Consider the following 20444-nt stretch of genomic DNA (forward strand, 5'->3'; position numbering starts at 1 on the left):
ATTCCTATGGAAAGTAAGGTAAAGTTGTCCTACTGAGAGAGCTTGCAGCTCAGCCACTCTCCTTGCAAATGTCAGAGCAATAAGCAAAACATTTTTCCATGTTAAGTGCTTCTGATCAGCCTAAGCATCAGGTTCAAAAGGGCATAAGGTCAGTTTTTCCAGAACATATTTGAGATCCCAAGGAGGAGAAACTTGCTGCGAGGCAGTCTCATATGCAATACTGCTGTCAAACTCTCTTACCAAAAGAGAAGAAGAAAGAGGGAGATATCATTGGCAGACCAGCAGAGATGGCTGCTTAATGCATTGCATACAGTAAGCCATCCTGAAGTAGCTCTCACAAATATTTAAATACCACAGGAATGTTAATCTCAAGGAACCCCATGTTCTCGTTTAGGCACCATTTAAAAAAAATCAATTTGTAAACCTAAGATTTTCTAGTAAGTTTTTTGGCTTCCTTTAACACCTGCACATCCTCATGAAACAAACTCCTAAACAGAATCAAAATTGAAGCATCTAGGCTGTCCGTTGTAGTTGTCTCAAATTGGGGGTGCATCAGTCACCCTGAGACTGTGTAAGGATGTCTGTGGTAACTGCCCTTGGCCTATACCATTATAGGAGTGATCCAAGATTGCTTGGGTCAATAGGGTGTCACCACATTGAACTTTGGCCTTTTATTTCTAAATCTTCAGAAGTACACTGTAAATCAGTGGAAAGGATGAAAATGCATACAGGAGCATTCCTGTCCAAGGGAACGAGAATGTGCCTGTCTGCCAAGCGTGGCTGCAAGGGTGTCTTGAACAGAATTTCTCCTACTGTCTTTTTAAAAGGAGGCAAACGGATATATCTGAGGCATTCCCCACAACCGGACTATATCCTGCAACATTACTGCCATGAGTTGCCACTTGTGCAGGTCCGTCTAGGATCTGCTTAGTCCTTCTGTCATGGCGTTTTGCTCTGACAGGATGTATGATGGCTGAAGAGTCAGAGAATGCTGTCAGATCAGCTCCTAGCCCATCACTGCCCACTGGCATAGAGGGTATGACCTTGTACCTCATTGTTTGCTGAAGTAACATATCACTGTGGTATTGTCTGTAACCACAAGAAGAGGACCCAGAGTCCATAGGTAGTGAAGGACTTTCAAGGCTTGGATCACCTCCAACATTTCCTTGATAATGTTGTCCTTCCATGCATCCTTGGGACCCAAGTGGCCTGCACTTGCACTGCCATTGACGCAGCTCCCCAAGTGAAGTCAGACAAATCTGTCTGGACACATTGTGTCAGAACAGGTGAGGAAGAGGGAAGTCCTGGATTGATACACAACTGTGGTCTCCACCACTGTAACTCTATTCTTATGAAGTGCAGCACCGGAAACTGGAATGCCACGGAATGTAGGTGCTGGGTCCAACAATTTTGTAGTCTTGCTGAGAGCTAACTTTTGCAACAGCACACCAGATGACAATGTGGTTGTGACTGGTGATGAGCCTTGGCATGGTCCTAGGTTGGGGGGGTATATTTTTTGGAACAGAACTCCTTTTGTCAAGTTTGATGACATTCTTCTGCCATTTTCTTTTGGTGCCTTGTTTTTTTGTTTGGTTGGGACTCCTGTTTGTTAGGCTGCCAGAAATTATCTTGCTTATTGGAGAAAAAGTTCAGAATATGAAGCATTTTAGATACCCCTTGAATCCCTTTACCTCTGTCATCCCAGTGTTTAAGATTCTGATTAGCTGCTGTACCCAAACACATCACCGTCAAGCGGAGCATTCAAAATCTTATTTTTTAACTCTTCACAAAAGTTTTGGTTGTGCAACCAAGCATATTTCCTGATCACAGCCAGTATCACTGCTTTTCTAGAAACAGTATCTACTCCCTCAAAGGCACTCTCTCTAAAGCTTGTTTAGACACTTTGGAAGTATTGGAAGTAGTCTCTTTCATATGTCTGCTTTGCAGGTAACAATGCAGCAAACTTGTCTGAACTATATATACACCTCATCAAAAAAACTTCCACATAAAACACTGGTCATTAAACACCTTAAAAACTAGGATGCTGGACTGTGTCAGCCTGTTTCCCTGAGATTCTAGCCACGTGCCTAGTTTATTTTGAGGGACTAGGTTTGATGAAGACACAAGTCTTTTTTTATTGGAAAAGATCACTGGGAACACAGAAACAGGGTCCACAGACAAGGGGACTTTTATGTCAAGCATGGCCGAGCACATCCTGAATTTCCTAAACTATCTTTAGAAAGAGACTCAGCAGAGCAGAATTGCAAGCCTTATAAAAAACATCCTCCAGTGCTGGGACCAATGAAGGGAGGGTCGCTGCATCCGGAGCCTCATCCTTCAAAAGATCATGTACCCTACTGAACCTGGGGGGCAGCCATTGATTACTCCCAATTGAATGCATCGTTAAATTTAGTCAGGCAGCATTTGGGGGGAAAAATCATCTGTCTGGGTTTGTGAACTTGTTTGTCCTCAGAGGAAATTGACTGATCAGACTTTGACACTTCTGAAACCTGAGATTCCAGAGCCCTTTCAAAATCTGGATCCTTGGGTGTTTGAACAGGGGTGGGGGCACTGGTGTTACTCAGATGTAGCTATAGCCACCAGCTCAGGTGAAAACAGTCTGAGACACATCGCCACAACAGTCAGGAAATCCTTCTATGTGGCACACCTCATCGCTAAGGGCTTTTCATCCAGAAAAAAAGGAGGTCATTGTCCCACTGTACTCATCCCTCATTAGACCCATTATAGAGTACAACGCTCCGTTTGGTATGTACCTCACAAGACATCTGCAACAGCTGGAAAGGCCGCAGAAATACCTCACTAAAAGAATCACAGGCCTAAAGCAGATGCCCTACGCTGACCGTCTAAAAAAATCTCCAGCTATACTCTGTGGCGTATCGTTTACTCTTAGGTGATCTCTGCATAACATACAAGGCCATATCAAACCCTGAGCTGTTGGACATGCTCCACTTAAAGAAATCCCAATCCCTCAGAGCCACACGCTCCAGGGATCTAAACCTTGTCATCACAATGAACAAAACATGCTGGAGGGATAGGTTCCTGACCCAGAGACTCCCCATACTCTGGAATAGACTGCCAATACATGTCAAGCAGAGCACCTCCTTGGCCCTCTTCAAAATGAACCCTGATAATTGGATGGGAGATAGGAAATTCACCCCGGGGGTCATGTCAGTCGCTCTGCTAGACAGGGGTCCAGGGAAGTAAATATTGTGGGAAGAAATATCCAGGGAATTGTTATGGCTAGGTTTGTATAGGCCCTAGGGCCGATAGCTTAGTACCAACCTATGAGACTGTTGCTGTGAAACATAGGGGGTCTTCTGTCTCATTTTTGCATGTATTACACTAGTGGGATAATCCCTGGGAGGAGACCTAATACTGGCAACAAATTCTGCACCCCTGACTTTCCCTGCACTTAAAAACTTTTGTTCTCTTGTACCTGAACCAGGCAAGGGTACAGCCCTGGAAGATGTCTGACCATTGTGTCTTGCACAGCTGTGGTACTAATACCACACCAAGGGACCTGGCGGCAAAAGAAGGCAAGTGGTCCAGTCACAAACTGTTGTTTGAGGTATATTTCTTGATTTACAACTATATTTTTAGGTGCACAAGGGGTAGATGGGAGTGGGAATAACCATATCTTGAGTCCAAGTCGGGACAAAAAATAGCCAAAGCAATGCCGAAGAATGGCTGCATGGTTAATCCAGTAAAAAATGAAAAAATCCCATTATCCTCCCTCTAAATTGTGGTCTGATTTCTGTTTCTGCAGTGATACTGTTCTGAACAGTGCCCTAACTAGAAATACATTAGTTTCAGTAACAAGAGTTCCAAACACAAAATACATGTCAGAAAAGGCCCCCATTTTAATAAAAAAGGGCTAGTTTCAGCCCTAGATTAGAAACGGGCTAAAACAGCCATAGACAAGAAATAAGTCTTAATGGAAAAAAAATCCTGCCAGAAGTGTTTAACATAAAAATGGTAACAAAATCGCTGTTTAAGCGAAAAAAAAATAATTTAAAATGTTGTAAACTTACTCAGTAATCTCAAATAATCAGTAACCCCAATGACAAAACTGCAAAATCAGCAAGTTTTCCTGTCAAAACTTTTAAATGCTTTTAATCAGTAGCAGTAACATGTAATTAACTCACAGCTCAGGAAGCACAAGGCAGTAAGAGGAACTAATCTAAAATGGCCTTAGTACAAAAACTCAATTAAACATTTACAAATGGCCATAGAACACATTACAAAGGATACAACCCTGCAGAAACCAAAAAATTAGCTTATAATAAACAGTGTAAGCCTCAGACTGCAGATAAAGTAAAAAGCCAAGCACATACAACTTCCCAATCCGAAAAAAAAAGTAAAAACAGCAGAATACACTATTCAAGCCTAAGAGAAAAAAAAAAACAGAGGGAGGAAGTAGAACCCAAAAAGATTTCTTATCTGAGCTCAGCGGTTGAAGAGATCCAGAGGCGGAAGCAGTCTTCCAGCAAATCCTTGTTGTGGCCCTCAGAAACTGAAAGGGTCTTGTCTGTGGGTCTGTAAGGCAGCCCCCTGTCTGCCAGATGATTTGCAGACATGCAGTGGGAGGGAGTCTGAGCTTTGATAAGCTGCCAGAGAAGCATAGCAGGGCAGTAAAGCAGTGTGTTAGTTGAACCTCACCAGACAAAAAGCTGGTGAGAATCTGCATATGCAGGGTAGCAGCAAGAATGTTCTGAGTTTGGCATATCGTTATGTCCCTGTTATAGTAGCAAATCCTCTTGCAACATAAAGCACAAGGAAGAAGCTTGAATCTTTGTAGACTGGTCAGCTAGTAGGATATATCCCACATATGATGGTTTAAAAGTGATCTAATTATAGATATAAAATATTTACTCATCTGCAATTTGTCACTCCTGGCAGTGTTTAACTCCTTGTCCATAAAATATATTCCAGACAAATAATGCCTTTTACAGTCCTAACACTTGTAGTTTTGTATCCAACATAAAGGTTTTACATTTTCAGGCATTTATTACATTTGTAATATTGAAAGTTGAAAATGTATATGCTTAAAAGTATATTTATCCATTCATAAATGTTTCTGCTTTGTGCATGTTAAATGTGTTGTATTTGTAATTTCATGCACTGGTACTGTAGTGTACAGTATTGTACTTCTGTGTGAATCTTTTTTCCTTTTCTCACCAGCCTGCTACTGAAATGGGTCTGCTTTTCTTTGTATTTTTAGGGCAGTCAGACTATTCCAGTTAACAAATAAAAATATAAATACTAAAGAATCATTGTATTCTGATAGCATTAGGGCAAGGGTATCATTTAAGTGCAAGAACCGAGATTGCCATGTGGCGAAAGTAGCAGTTATCAACTGTGTCTGGAGTTTTCTTTTGCGGGGGAGCATCCCTGCCTTCCCAGGATACACCGTTACTAATGCCGTGTTCCATTTAATGTTTCTGTTAATTTTAATTCAGTAACAGAGTTTGAAAAATACACCTGTTGCTGAGCTATCCAGAGATAGGATTGGGTAGGTTTAGTTGCAAGTCCCCCTACTGATAATAGTTGGACTGTCTTGTGGAACATGTCACACTGGTTCTGTGTTTGGATAGTATATGGCTTTGAAGGGAGAGAGTAGCTGTTCGGGTGGCTACCTGAGTACATTAGTATTAGTCGACCAAAATATTTCTTCACTGGACTAGTGAGATATTGTTTTGAGCCATAGAAGTTGGAAGTGAATGTGATGGAAACATAGACAACCCCAGTAGTACAGTAATGGGGATAATTGTTTTTATTTTCCCTTGACCAGAATTAAGTTGGTGTTGAGTATTTACAGGTTATTAAAAAGAGAGAAAGAAAGTACTTTCACAAGGTACTTTGTGGGAGGATTGATGTTTTGGAATTTTAAAATTAATCACTGTAGATGCAAATTCAAGAAGGTGTATTCACAGGAAGGGTAGAAAATACTTGCAGCAGCCTTATACTTGCTGTAGTAGGAGCAAAATTTACAGCTGAATAAAAAAAATGTTGGAGCATAACTGAAGTCTTTATTGAATGGGATGGTTCATCCTGAGATTGAACTTGGCCATTTGATTTTGCACTAACCATGGTAAAGTAGCCAGAGGACGATGAGCTGTGCTTCCTTGTTGCCCAACATTGCATTATGTGATAATAGTGTCTATTTGAGCAAAATGCCACAGTAAATCTTAATTTCCAAATTAATTACTGCAGCTTTCTTTTCTTACTAGTCTGTTTATTTCCAGGGTGTTTCTGCAGCTGGGCAGGTTGTCTCTCTGAAGGTCTGGCTTATTGACAACATTGTGGAAAGAATTAATGAGCATTTACCATCTCACATCAGAGTCTTGGGTAAGAATAACGTAACATTCTTTAAAAGGCATATTTCCACTTCATTATAACTCTGAGACAAAAGTACAGTTGTGTAAAACTTTACCATAACAGTAGATGCTCAACTAGATCACTGTTGCAGTATTTGTGACTTGTGACCTGCCCAGTGTCCAGCTACTCTACAACAGCTGATGCACCTTCCTTTTGCACTATATGTCTAATCTACACACGAGACTAACTGATGATACTTAAAGGATGTAATGGCGGGAAAATCCTCAAATGTTTCTTGCATAGGGAAAAGGGCTGAAGCTAAGAATACAGATCTGAATTAGAAATGAGAGGGTGGAAAACTAAGAGGGTCCACTTTGGCCATGGATGAAAAGAGACGAAAGAATCTGAGGGAAGGAAGGTGGGTACATATACTGCAGAGCAATCTATTTGAACATCTGCTGTTTATGGTAATATCTTGCACAGCAGTACCATGTTCATTAGATAACTGCCACAGTATTGTTGAGATATGTGACCATTCCAAAAGCTTTTAGGCTGAAAGGGTGGAGGTGTGAGGAACAGAGATGGCATCTAGGAACCTTTGAAGAATGGTTCTGGCAAAACCTGCTCTGGCTCTGCAAGAGACATCTATTTGGTAATGTTTTGTGAAAATGTAAATTGAAGACCAGGCAACTACCTCGAGACTAGAATTACAGTCAAGGCCTTTGAAACAAGCTCCAGAAGAGGCTGTAGTTGTAGTAGAAGTGTTTTACCATGGAAAAATCTTTGTAGAGATTGAACGGCCCATTTTTCTTTTTTCATAAGAAATAAAAAGCTGGTCAGACTTTCTGATTTTTTTTTTTTTTTTTTTTTGTCTTATCTGGATATAATCTGAGCTGCCTGTGGATCTTCATAAAATGAATCCTTTCTCATTTATTTTGAGAACTGGGAAGAATGTAGGAAGATGGTTTGATTTAAAGATAGCTCAGTGATAACTTTAGTTATGAGGCTATTCTTGCATATATAAATGAAAAACTGAAAAAGGAATACATGTGAGAGCCTGCAACACGGAAACTCTTTTGGCAGATGTTAAGGCCACTAAATGGTGTCCTCCAAGTACTGATTTTTAAATATGCAGGAGAAGCTGATTCAAAAGGTGATAGGGTTAGCTTTTCAAGAACATAACTCTGGTCCCAAGAAGAACTGGATTTCGTGAGAGGCTTCATGGGCAGGACGCCTTTAAGAAAATGACCAAATAACATGATGAAAATGGGTGTGTGTGGGTGTGTGTGTGTGTGTGTGTGGGGGGGGGGGGATCAGTTGGCAGGAAGGCTGAAATGGCTGACAAATGCATAAAATCCTCCCTCCGTAATGAAGTGTCCATATGATGCCTCTGAAAAAAAGAATATTCTATGAGGTGGAATAAGATTTGTAAGTTCATTTGAAATCCCAGACTGAGCAGGAGTTTCGTGACACATCTGAAAGAGTCTTGACAGTTGGAAAAAGACTCTGCAGATATAAGAGTATCTTCCAGATATAGAAAATGTGCATTCCTTGAAGTCTGCAGTAAGCATTTACTTGACTAGGCACTATGGAAATATCCTTGGTGCACAAAAGAAAAGACAGAACTGACAGTGTAAGCAGGATACAGACAATCTTAGTCTGAATTCCTTGCTAGTAGGGGAGTGATGGTAACCATCTTTTAAGTCCAAGTCTGCCATGCAGCAGAGAGGGACGAGAAGATAAGGTTTAGAGGGATGGTCTAGAACTTGAGATTGATATGAGAATTCTAGAACTGGCCTCCAGTTCCCTCTTTCTTTGTCACCAAATAAATCCTTTAATAGAAACCTTTGACTGTCTTATCTGAGGGTGCCATTTTCTGACCCCATGATAAAACACTTCATCCAAAACTGAAGGAAACTGGAATGTTTGGTTTACATAATGAGGAGAAATCCCCTGAAATAGTGTGAGGGACCGCTGTTCCTGTTTGTGCCTCTGTTGGATGTCTTTCTGAACTCATTTTTCCTGGATAATCTGATGAATCTGGGGAAGATGAAGACCTAGATTTAGGGATAGAGTGCTATGGATTGGGAGGCCAAGTAATCTGACTTTTTGGACAGTCTTTGATTCTGGCAGGCTTTGCCTTCTTTCTTTTTAGATCCTCGAGGCCATTATATCCTGTTTGTTAGCACCTTGCTGCTTAAATTGCCTTTTGAAAAAGGTCCCCATTTACAAAACTTGGAAAAGAATGGTTGGGAAATTAGGATCCCATCTCAAATCAAGTTTCCGTCTTTCATTAAAATTTAGAGACCTCTGCAGCTGAAAAGCCAAACGGAACTTTCTTGTGTAGGAGAGAATTTAAAATCTGCATTTTACCACCTTCTGGTACATTTTGACACTGCAACCAAATCTTATAACTAACGCAATCCACAGCAAGCCTCACAAATACTCTTGAAAGCAGACTGTACTAAAATAAAAATGTTCCAGCAGTCTGTATAATAAAACCACACACTTTATTAAATACACCTGGTAAGTGCTTTTGTTCCTGTTATGGAACTTGTTCAGACCCGGCAACACCAGCTCTGGAAACTGCATCAGCAGAACAACAAGAGCACTTGAAGGAATGTTTGGTTACGTGAGAAGCCGAAACAGTTAAGGAATTCAAAGAATTTTTAGCCTCTGAAGAGGGAATGTTAACATTAAACTTTGTCATGCTCTCAAAAGAGGCCAGTAAAGAAATGGAACGCTAGCCTGGCAGTTCAGTAGTCTAAAAAAATTAAAGCGACTGAAGAATAAACTCTTTCCAAATGTATCAAAAGCTTTATCTTTCTTGACAGAGGGAATGGGGATTAGCATGCACATAGCAGCAGAAATTTTGGATAATTGTTATCCCTGTCTATTTATTCCATCAGCAACAATGTTTTTTATTTCAATCTAAATGTAACCTTAATTTGTATTTGTCTTTGATTTATTGTTAACTTTCTAGATATCTCTGTAACATGCAATCTGAAGTAGGAACTTCATTTGTCAGCAACCTGTGGGTTACAGATCCGATCTCTGATCCGAGCCGGCAACTTCTATCATAGCATAGATCTGAGCTCCTAGCTCCTCCCCTTGCCCATAATCCCCTGCCTACCCTAACTGACCTCAGATCTAGTTTGCCGCTCTTCAAGCAACAGCTAGGTTCAGAGCTCTTAGTTTTTGTGAGAAAAAAGTTTTTATTTCTTCTTTCTGAGTGACTGATTGTGTGTGTGTGGTAGGTTTACCCTTTACACTAATCTTTTTATTTTAGCTTTCAGCTTAAATTTAATTTAATTTAAAATATTTCTCCCTCCCCCGCTGGTTGTAGCGTGTGTGTGTGACTGAGTGTTAGGGGCCTAGTGAGTGTGCTTTACTACAGTAATGTCGGAGGCCCCTAAAGCCATTTTTTCGAAATGCACCGAGTGTGGTCACAAGCTTTCACCGGCTGATGGCCACACTCAGTGCGTTAGGTGCCTTGGGGTTGAACACCTCTCTTCAGGTTGCGCGATTTGCGTGGCGTTCAACCCCAGGGCACTCGAGGATCAAAGGTCGAAGCTAGTTCTGGTGGGCCTTCTACCCCCAGACTCTGCTTCGGCCTCCTTTACTTCAGTGCCCGCTACCCCCCCCGGTAGCGGTCACTCCTGCCTCCCTTCCTCCGACCGGGACTCCACCTCCCGCTTCGGCCCCGGAGGATAGGGAGGCCAGGAAAGAGAAGCGGCGGGAGAAGCACCTTAAGCGGCGGGCCGAGGACTCCTCATTGGCCCCGCCCGCCAAGAGGGCTTCTCCGTCCAAGTCTTCTCGATCTCCTCCTCCTCGGATCCGATCCCCTTGTTTCTCCCCGGGACCCGAGGAGGAGGTGATCCTGTCCCCGTCGAGGTCATCGAGGCGACACTCCAGGTCTGCCTCGGTGGCCTCTTCGAGGTCCGCGTTTAGCATGTCTGATGCGGACATGGACCGGATGATGAGGAGATTCATCCAGGCCCAGATGCAGATGGGAGTGCTCTTGCCTCTCCCCCTCCGGGGGGGGGAGCTCGACCCCTTTTTTCGCTCCTATAGCTCCTTCTCCGACCCGCATTCCGGGTTCGGAGCACTCGGAGCCTAGCCACGTTGGATCCGGGTATAGGTCGGAGCCGACCGTGCTGGGCACGTCGGCTCCGAATGCTCCCTCGAGTTTCTCGGAGCCATGGGCCGAGCTTCGGATCCGAGGGATTTGGTGTGTTTTCGGCTCCGTCCCGGTCGGAGCACACTGGTCCTTCGGATCCGACGTTCTCGGCGCCGGGTCCGATCCCCGCTTCGGATCCGAGTGGGAGTCGGATCTCGGATCCGTCAGAGAGCGGCTCCCCCTCGGCCTTCGCTGCGGTAGAGAGGGCACTGTCGAGTGCTTCCAGACCTCTGGTCCTGGCTTCGGCTCCCTCCCGCACTCCTTTTCATCTGGTCCTGTCTCCCCTCATCCGGCCCTCAGGGCAGCCTGCCTCAGCGCCTTTAGGAGTTCCAGGGGAACAGGATACAGCCCGTGAGGACTCCTCGGACAGCCCCCCCCCCTTCCCCGAGGAGATTCCTCACAAGGCAAAGTGCAAAAGAAGGCACATGGACTCCCCTGAGAGTCTCATCGAAGATACGGACTTGGATGAAGGGGAAGGCTCCCCTAGGTCACCCCCCCGAGGATGTCTCCGTTGGAGACATCATGGAAATGCTCAAAATCAGGGGAGGGTGGTCTGCCCCCAAGGCTTCCTCTGACTAGTTCGTATTCCTCGAGGTATTTGAGGCAGGACCATCTACCTCTTGGGTGTCCCCTCCACCCGACCCCCTGGTGGATCTCATATCCTCTAGGGCTTGGAAGGAACCGGACACCGTAGAGCCGATCCCCAAGCGTCCAAACAAAATTTTGAGCCCCCCTGAAGAGAGATTACATTGGAGCAGAGGTCCCCCTGTGGATGCCATGTTGGTGGCTGCAGCCACCAAGAAAGAGTTGGCTCAGGAGAGCCCCGCGGTTCATCCTCCGAGCAAGGAGTCTCGCGCGATGGACCGTCTTGGGAAGCGGGCCTTCAGTTCAGCGACCTTCTCTATGAGGGCCTTGAATTACATAGCACACGTTATTCGGATGCAGCGGGATCTAATTAAGGAATACGCTGCCCCCCCCCCAGGATCCATGTCGGTGGGAGACAAGGATCTGTACTCCTCCCGAATGGCCACCCTCCGCTCTATCTCGAACACCTCTATGCGGCTGTTGTCTCATGCTACGGAGGGAGCCGCTAGAGCAGGCGGAGTCGAGCTTGTCATGAGGAGACAGGCCTGGCTCCGTCACTGTGACTTCTCGGAACCCTTTAAGGCGTCATTCGCGAATGCCCCTTTTGATGGTTCTGCACTGTTCGTCAAAACCGTTCGCGACACTCTTGTTCAGAGCGAGAAAGACGGGAAGACCTTGTCTGCCGTCAGAGTCTGCCTCTCTGCGCCCCAGAGGTCCTTTTCCAAGAACCAAAAGGGTAGAAGAAGATGTGGTTCCGAAAATCGCATCAATCCCAGTCTGCTCAGGACAACCAGTCCTCTCGTGGCAGAGGAGGACAGGGAGGACGCTGCCCCAGAGGCAGAGGGAGTCCTAGGAATTTTGGGTCCAGAGAACCGTTCTCTGAGAGGCCCACGCAGAACCCCTGAGGGGTTTCCCGACTGCTCCACTCTGGAGGCAGTCGGGGGGGGGGGGCGTTTTTCGAGGCACCTGGCAAAATGAGAGTCCATAACAAAGGATCGCTGGGTGCTTCGTATTATATCCAGAGGTTACCAAATTCCCTTCATAGTAAACCCCAGAATCAGAAGCCTTCCCGACGTTCCACCCAGTCAGAGGAAGGCGGCTGCTGCAGAAATTCAGCAGCTTCTACAAAAAAGAGCCATCCAGCCCGTCCCCCCAGATCAAGTCGGATGAGGGTTTTACTCCAGGTTCTTTCTGGTGCCAAAAAAGACGGGGGACTTGAGGTCCATCCTCGACCTCTCTCTCCTAAACCTGGTGGTACCCAAAGAAAAGTTCCGAATGGTCACGTTGCAGTCCGTCCTCCCCTTATTGCGGGAGGACGACTGGATGTGCTCTATAGACCACAAGGATGCGTACTATCACATTCTAGTGGACAGGCGTTCCAGGAGGTTTCTCCGCTTCCGGCTGGGAGCCAGTCACTTTCAATTCAGGGTCCTCCCCTTCGGTCTCACCTCAGCCCCCAGGGTGTTCATCAAGGTCCTAGCAGTAATAGCGGCCCACCTGAGACTCCAGGGAATTCAGGTCTTTCCATACCTGGACGACTGGCTCCTCACAGCCCCAACAAGGCATCTACTTTGTTCATGCAGGGACTATTTCCTCAGTCTGGCTCCACTATTAGGATTAACCATCAACATGACCAAATCCTCTCTCATCCCTACACAGATGCTGGATTTTATAGGGGCGAGACTGGATTCCAGACAGATGCTTGCGTTCTTGACTCCAGATCGGCTTCGGAGCCTGATGTTGCACGTGCAGGCCATCCTTCAACTGCAATCTCCTTCGGCGGAATTGATCCTGAGGGCCCTAGGATCTATGGCAGCTGCAATCCCTCTGCTGCCATTGGCCCGGTTGAACATGAGGGTTCTGCAGTGGACCCTCCAGGTACAATGGTCCCTGTCTCGCAACCCCCTGTCTCACCCCATTTCCTTAAGCAAGGTTTGCAGAAAATCGCTCCTGTGGTGGCTCCGGTCTCCCAACCTCCACATGGGACGTCCCTTCTCATTACCTCCGCCAGTCGACACAGTGACCATGGACGCTTCTCGCCTGGGGTGAGGTGGGGGGCATTTTTCAGGCAGGACAGTCCAAGGCACATAGAACGACGTAGAGACCTCTTTGCACATCAACGTCCTGGAGATGAGGGCGATGCTTTTGACGTTGCAGGCACTACACAACTCTCTTCCGGTAGGGACAATTGCAGTACAGACAGACAACATGTCGGTAGTCTGGTACATCAACAAACGGGGGGGAACCAGGTCTTACCCCCTTTGCCGCGAGGCCATGAGAGTGTGGGAATGGGCGATTTCCACCAACTGCTTTCTCATAGCAACGCACATTCCGGGACGGTCCAACATTCTAGCGGACAGGCTCAGTCGTACTATCCTGACTCCTTACGAGTGGTCTCTCAACCACAGAGTCACAGAGCAAGTATTTGCCCGATGGGGGCAACCTTGTTGCGATCTTTTTGCCTCTCCTTCAAACACCAAATGCAACGACATTGCTCTGATCCCCTCCGGGAGTCCCGAGAGACTCTCTAGTTCATGCTTGGCCTCCCGGTCTGCTTTATGCTTACCCTCCTCTTCCCCTGATGTTGAAATTATTACAGAAAGCCAGGCAGCTGGGGAGCAAAATGATCCTCATTGCTCCATTCTGGCCTCGTCAGACATGGTTCCCTTACCTATGGTCTCACCTAGTGTATCCACCATGGATTCTGGATCCCATTCTGGATCTCATCTCTCATCCTCTCGGTCTTCCGACTCCGAACCTGGTCAAGCTCAAGCTGACGGCTTGGTTGCTCCAGTTCCACTCCTTATAAGGACTCCCGGGATCTCATCACCGGTCAAAGCCATTCTTGTAGCAGCTCACAAGCCTTCCACCAGGAAGGTTTATTGGAGTAAGTGGAAACGCTTCACCATTTGGGCAGATCACCGTCGTTTAGACCCTTTTACAGCCCTGATATCGTCGGTTCTAGATTTTCTAACCTCTCTCTTTCACCAGGGGGCTAGTTCTTCCACAGTCAAGGTACAACTGGCAGCAATCTCATACTACCATGTGGGGCAACAGTCTGGCCCTCTTATCACTTCCAAACTGTGTAAGACCTTCCTCAAGGGTACCTTCCTCCTTAGGCCCCCAGTTAAAGAGGTGGTACCTCCATGGGATTTATCCTTAGTCTTGCAGGCCTTGACTGGTCCCCCATTCGAACCGGCCACGGTTGATCTCAAATTTCTCTCTTGGAAGACAGCTTTTTTGGTGGCCATAACTTCAGCCAAAAGAGTATCGGAATTACAAGCTCTTTGTGTCAAACCACCATATCTGGTTTTTCACCCGGATAGGGTTTACCTCAGGATCAATCTGTCCTTTCTACCTAAGGTATCTTCAGAAGCGAACATCAATCAATCCATCAATCTCCCAGTGTTTTTTCCCAACTTTCATAACAAAGGAGAATACAAGCTACATTCCTTAGACGTACACAGACAAACTACGTTTTTATATCCATAGAACTGCTGATCATAGGCAATCCGATCAGTTGTTTATCTCCTTTGCCAAAAGTAATTTCGGGAAGTCAGTTTCTAAAGTTTCTCTCTCTCGATGGATCTCGAGTTGTATTCTTTTAGCATATCAGAGCTCGGGGAGGCCTGCACCTCAAGGAGTCCATGCTCATTCTACTAGGGCCGTTGCCACTAATGCAGCTTTTCTAGCTAGGGTTCCACTGGATGACATCTGTTCCGCAGCCACTTGGGCTTCATCTCACACCTTTATCAGCCACTATAAAATAGATGTTGTTTCCCGAGGTAGGGCGTCCTTTGGCTCTGCGGTGCTCCGGAATATCCTTCCATGAAGGCCACCCAAGATTTAGGTAGCTGGGGACTCTGTCCCACAGGTTGCTGACAAATGAAGTTCCTACTTCAGATTAAGAAGTTATGTACTCACCATAACGTTCCATCTGAGTAGGTATCTTCATTTGTCTGCAACCATCCCCCCCTCCTTCCCCCTGACCGACATGATCGTTATTGTGTTATTAGCATATGTTCCCATTGGGACACTTTTATCTGCTGTGCTATGGGGCAAACTTGATCTGAGGTCAGTTAGGGTAGGCAGGGGATTATGGGTAAGGGGAGGAGCTAGGAGCTCGGATCTATGCTATGATAGAAGTTGCCGGCTCGGATCAGAGATCGGATCTGTAACCCACAGGTTGCAGACAAATGAAGATACCTACTCAGATGGAACGTTATGGTGAGTACATAACTTCTTATTTTAACTGTTACTAAACTTTTTGTAATGTGGAGCTTTTCTCCCCGGGCCTCTGCTAAAAATGGATATGTATCCAATCGGACTTTCCCGGTTAACAAATGTAAAATAAAATAAAAAATAAAATAACAAAATCAGTGCAGGGTCTGCATTAGGATTAGAAAACGTACATTTGAGTCTGGGGGTGGTACTTTCTATAGCCTGGCAGATGTTTTAAGAGTAGGAGGTTAATTGTCAGGCATGCTGCAAGCTAACAGAATTATCCTCTGTAGTTGATAAAACAGGAGGGACAGCTGCAGGCTGTGGCATAGTCATTTGCAAAAAATAATACTTTTCCTGAGAAATGGGGATTTCATTGTCTTTCTATTAAAATAGGTCTTTAATTTTGGTTAACGTCTCAGAAAAAGTTAGTTCTTCTGGAGGGAAATCTGAAGTAACACTTTATTTAGAATCTTCAGCTTGAGGAGAAATTACTGAAGAAAAACCCTCTTGAGAATCAGTGTGAGAAAGTGAGGGAAATCGCTCTCTATTTTTTTGTTGTAGTAAGTGGAGAACCTGGATTTAAAATATTAAAAACAGAAATAAATTCTTTGGCAAATCCCAGCAATTCTTCCCTGTCTACAGTAAAATAAACAGAAGTAAAATAAACAGAAGAAGAAACGTTTAATATTTTTTCTTGAAACTGTAGAAAAAGACTGACCCATGACAGGGACACTGTTCTGGGAATCGGGAATCTCAGTCCAGCTGTACGGTAAACCTTCACCTGCTCCTACCCCCGAGTGTAACAAGTAGATCTGAAGTAGGGAGTTCATTTGTCAGCAACCTGTGGGTCTTGGATCCGATATCGGATCCGAGCCGGCAACTTGTTTCAAGCTAATGGATCCGAGCTACTAGCTCCTCCCCTCACCCATAATCCCCTGCTAACCCTCCATGACCTCAGATCTAGTTTGCCGCGCTTGTGGATAGCTGGATTCCTGTGAGCTCGTATAGTGCTGGGCAGTTAAGTCCTATTTTCTGTCACTTTAGAAAAATCTGTTCTCTAAAATTTTTAAGTGTGTAAGTGTTAGGTTCCCTTTATAGTAAAAATATTTTCTTTTAAGTAGTTTTTCCCTCCCTTCGATGGTCGTTAGAGTGTGTGTGTTGGTGTTTATTTTGGGGCCTGTGTGTGTGTGTAACTTATTTTTCTTTAACTATGGCTGAGGCCCCAAAAAGCCATCTTTTCTAAATGTACCGAGTGTGGCCATAAGCTCTCCCCGGCTGATGGCCACACTGGTGCTCGTGCCTTGGGGTTGAACACCTCTCCTCAGGCTGTACCATTTGTGCAGTGTTCAACCCCAGGGCACTGAAAGAGCGGAGGTCGAAGCTGGTCTTGGCGGGACTTTTACCCCCGGACTCGGCTCCGGCCTCCGCTGCTCCCGTGGCTCCACCACAGCCTGTGGTTGCTGCCATTCCTGCCCCCCTTCCTCCGTCCGGGACTCAAACTCCCGCTAAAGTGTCGGAGGCCAGGGAGGCCAGGAGGGAGAAACGGAGGGAGAAGCACCACAAGCAGCGGGCCGAGACCTCCGTTTCGGCCCCGCCAGCTAAGCGGGCTTCTCCCTCCACTGCTTCTAGGACTCCTCCTCCTCGGCTCCGATCCCCTTGTTTCTCCCTGGGGCCCGAGGAGGAGGAGGCCCGATCTCCATCGAGGCAGCATTCCAGGCCTGCCTCGGTGACCTCTTCGAGATCTACATTTAGTATGTCCGATGCAGACTTGGACCGGATGATGCGAAGGTTCATCCAGGCCCAGCTGCAGATGGGAGTGGTCTTGCCTCCCCCCCCTTTGGGGGGGAGCTCGACACCCTTTTTCCATCCTATTGCTCCTTCTCCGACCCGCTATCCGGGTTCGGAGCGTTCGGAGCCGAGCAGCATTGGAGCCAGGGGGTGGGTCGGCGCCGACAGTACTCGGTACTTCGGATCCGACCCTGCCCTCGAGCCTGTCGGATTCGACCTCTCTGAGCCGTGGCCCGAGCTTCGGATACGAGGGATTCAGTGTGCCTTCGGCTCCGTCCAGGTTGGAGCGCACTGGTCCTTCGGATCCGATGGTCTCGGCGCCGGTTCCGATCCCTTCATCGGATCTGAGTGGGAGCCGACTTTCGGATCCAAGAGAGAGTGGTTCTCCCTCGGCCTTCGATGTTGTGGAGAAGGCTCTGTTGAGAGCATCCGGACCCCCGGTCCTTGTCTCGGCTCCTCCCTGCACTCCCTCTCTGCTGGGCCAGGCTTCCATCACCCCGGCCAAAGGGACAGCCTGCTTCAATGTCACAGATGGTTCCATTGGAACAAGATGTTGCTGGCGAGGCCTCCTCGGACAGCCCCCCCCGAGGAAGTGCCCCGCAAGCATAAGTGCAAGAGGAGGCACGTGGACTCCCCTGAGTCCTTAACCGAGGACACGGACTTGGAGGAAGGGGAAGGCTCCCCAAGATCGCCCCCTGAGGATGTCTCCTTTGGAGACATCATGGAAATGCTGAGGATCAGAGGTGGGTGGTCTGCCCCCAAGTCTTCCTCCGACGAGTCCGTGCTTCTGGAGGCATTCGAAGCAGGCCCGTCTACCTCTTGGGTGTCCCCTCCGGCCGACCCCCTGGTGGACCTCATTACCACCAGGGCGTGGAAGGATCCGGCCACCGTGGAGCCAATACCAAAACGCCCGGACAAAATACTTAGCCCCCCCTCAGACCGATCACATGTTGATGGCGGCAGCCACTAAGAAGGAATTGGCTCAGGAGAGCCCCTCAGTCCATCCACCGAGCAATGAGTCCCGCTCGATGGACCGCTTAGGGAAGCGAGTTTTTAGTTCAGCGACCTTCTCTGTAAGGTCTCTGAACTATATGGCGCATGTCATCAGGATGCAGCGGGATCTTATCAAAGAATACGCTGCCTCCCCTCCTGAGTCCATGTCGGCAGATGACAAGCAATTGTACTCCACCCGAATGGCCACTCTGAGATCAATTTCAAATACCTCTATGCGGCTATTGTCCCACGCCACAGAGGGAGCCGCTAGGGCTAGCGGAGCAGGCCTAGTCATGAGACGTCAGGCCTAGCTCCGTCATTGTGACTTTGCGGAGCCTTTTAAAGCGTCCTTTGCGAATGCCCCTTTCGATGGTTCTGCCCTGTTTGGCAAAATGGTTCGCGAGACACTTGTCCAGAGTGAGAAGGACGGGAAGACGTTGTCTGCCGTCGGAGTCCGCTTCTGTGCACCCCAGCGGTCCTTTTCGAAGAACCAAAAGGGTCAGAAGAAGATGCGGTTCCGGAAATCGCAACATTCCCAACCCGCTCCGGACAACCAGTCTTACCGTGGCAGAGGAGGACAGGGAGGATGCCGCCCCAGGGGCAGAGGGGCTCCGAGAAACTTTGGGTCCAGAGAACCTTTCTCTGAGTGGCCCGCGCAGCAGCCCTGAAGGGTTGCCCGGCTGCTCCACTCTGGAGGCAGTCGGGGGGCGCTTCTCTGAACACCTAGCGGCATGGGAGTCCATCACGACAGACCGCTGGGTGCTTCGCATTATATCCAGAGGGTACAAAATACCATTAATCCATGTCCCCAAATTCAAAAACCTCCCCGATGTACCACCCGATCAGAGGGAGGCCGCAGCCACAGAAATTCAGCAGCCGCTAAGAAAAAGAGCCATCCAGCCCGTCCCCCAAGACCAGCTCGGATTAGGGTTCTTCTCCAGGTTCTTTTTGGTGCCAAAAAAGACGGGGGACTTGAGACCGATTCTAGACCTTTCCCGCTTGAACCTGTCGGTAACCAAGGAAAAATTCCGAATGGTTACTCTTCAATCTATTCTCCCCCTTCTAAGGGAGAACAATTGGATGTGCTCTATAGACCTCAAGGATGCGTACTACCACATTCTAATGGACAGACGATCCAGGAGGTTCCTCCGCTTCCGGCTGGGAGCCAGTCACTACCAGTTCAGGGTCCTTCCCTTTGGCCTCACCACAGCCCCCAGGGTGTTCACCAAGGTATTAGCAGTGATTGCGGCCCACCTGAGACTCCAGGGGATACAGGTCTTTCCGTACCTGGACAACTGACTCCTGACCGCCCCAACAAGGCATCTACTTTGCTCAGCCAGAGACTTCTTTCTCCGCCTAGCCCCACAGTTAGGCATTACCATCAATTTCGACAAATCCCACAAGTCATAGAATTCATAGGTGCCAGAATAGACACCAGAGAGCTACAAGCCTTCCTAACTCCCGAGAGAATCCGGAATTTGCAACTCCATGTGCGGGCTATCCTCCAATCAGAGACTTCACCAGCAGAATTGGTCCTGAGGGCATTAGGCTCCATGGCGGCAGCGATTACGCTCCTTCCATGCGCCCGTCTGAACATGCGGGTACTGCAATGGACACTTCTAGTACAATGGTCTTTTCTATCCCTTCCTCTTCACCACCCCATTGCTATCAGCAAGGCTTGCAGGAGGGCTCTATTATGGTGGCTCCAAGCCTCGGACCTCCATACGAGCCGTCCCTTCTGCACCTCTCCCCCTCTCGCCACGGTGACCATGGACACCTCCCGCCTCGGGTGGGGGGGGCATTATTCAGGCAGGACGGTCCAAGGCACGTGGAATGACACAGAGACCTCCCTGCATATCAACGTTCTGGAGATGAGAGCGGTGCTGTTCGCGTTGCAAGCACTTCAGGATCTCCTCCCCATAGGAACGATTGCAATTCAGTCGGACAACATGTCGGTTGTCTGGTACATCAACAAACAGGGGGGAACCAGATCTTACCCTCTATGCCGCGAAGCCATGAGAGTGTGGGAATGGGCGATCTCCACCAACCGTTTTCTGATTGCAACGCACATTCCGGGACGGACCAGCATACTAGCGGACAAACTCAGTCGCACCCTTCTTACCCCGTACGAATGGCCTCTCAATTCTCTAGTAGCGAAGCAGATATTCGCAATATGGGGGCAACCCTGCTGCGATCTTTTTGCGTCTCCATCAAACACCAAATGCGGCAATTTCTTCGCTCTAATCCCCCCTCCAGGGGAAACTCCAAGAGACGCTCTGGTGCATGCTTGGCCACCCGGTCTACTTTATGCCTATCCTCCTCTACCCCTGATGCT

General features: G+C 47.4%; 1 protein-coding gene across 3 annotated transcripts in view; it reads left to right on the forward strand.

Annotated features, from left to right (window-relative positions):
• Positions 1-20444, forward strand: part of PUS1 (pseudouridine synthase 1) — a 396339-nt gene that overhangs the window by 183466 nt on the left and 192429 nt on the right. For all 3 annotated transcript variants that reach the window (XM_044068769.1, XM_044068767.1, XM_044068768.1), the window contains one exon: positions 6267-6369. In XM_044068769.1, coding sequence (XP_043924704.1) covers positions 6267-6369 — 103 coding nt within the window. The remainder of the gene's footprint in view (positions 1-6266; positions 6370-20444) is intronic.

This window comes from Protopterus annectens, chromosome 4.part0 (assembly GCF_019279795.1).
Source record: "Protopterus annectens isolate FY-2018-M chromosome 4.part0, PAN1.0, whole genome shotgun sequence".
In the NCBI taxonomy this organism is placed as follows: domain Eukaryota; kingdom Metazoa; phylum Chordata; order Ceratodontiformes; family Protopteridae; genus Protopterus; species Protopterus annectens.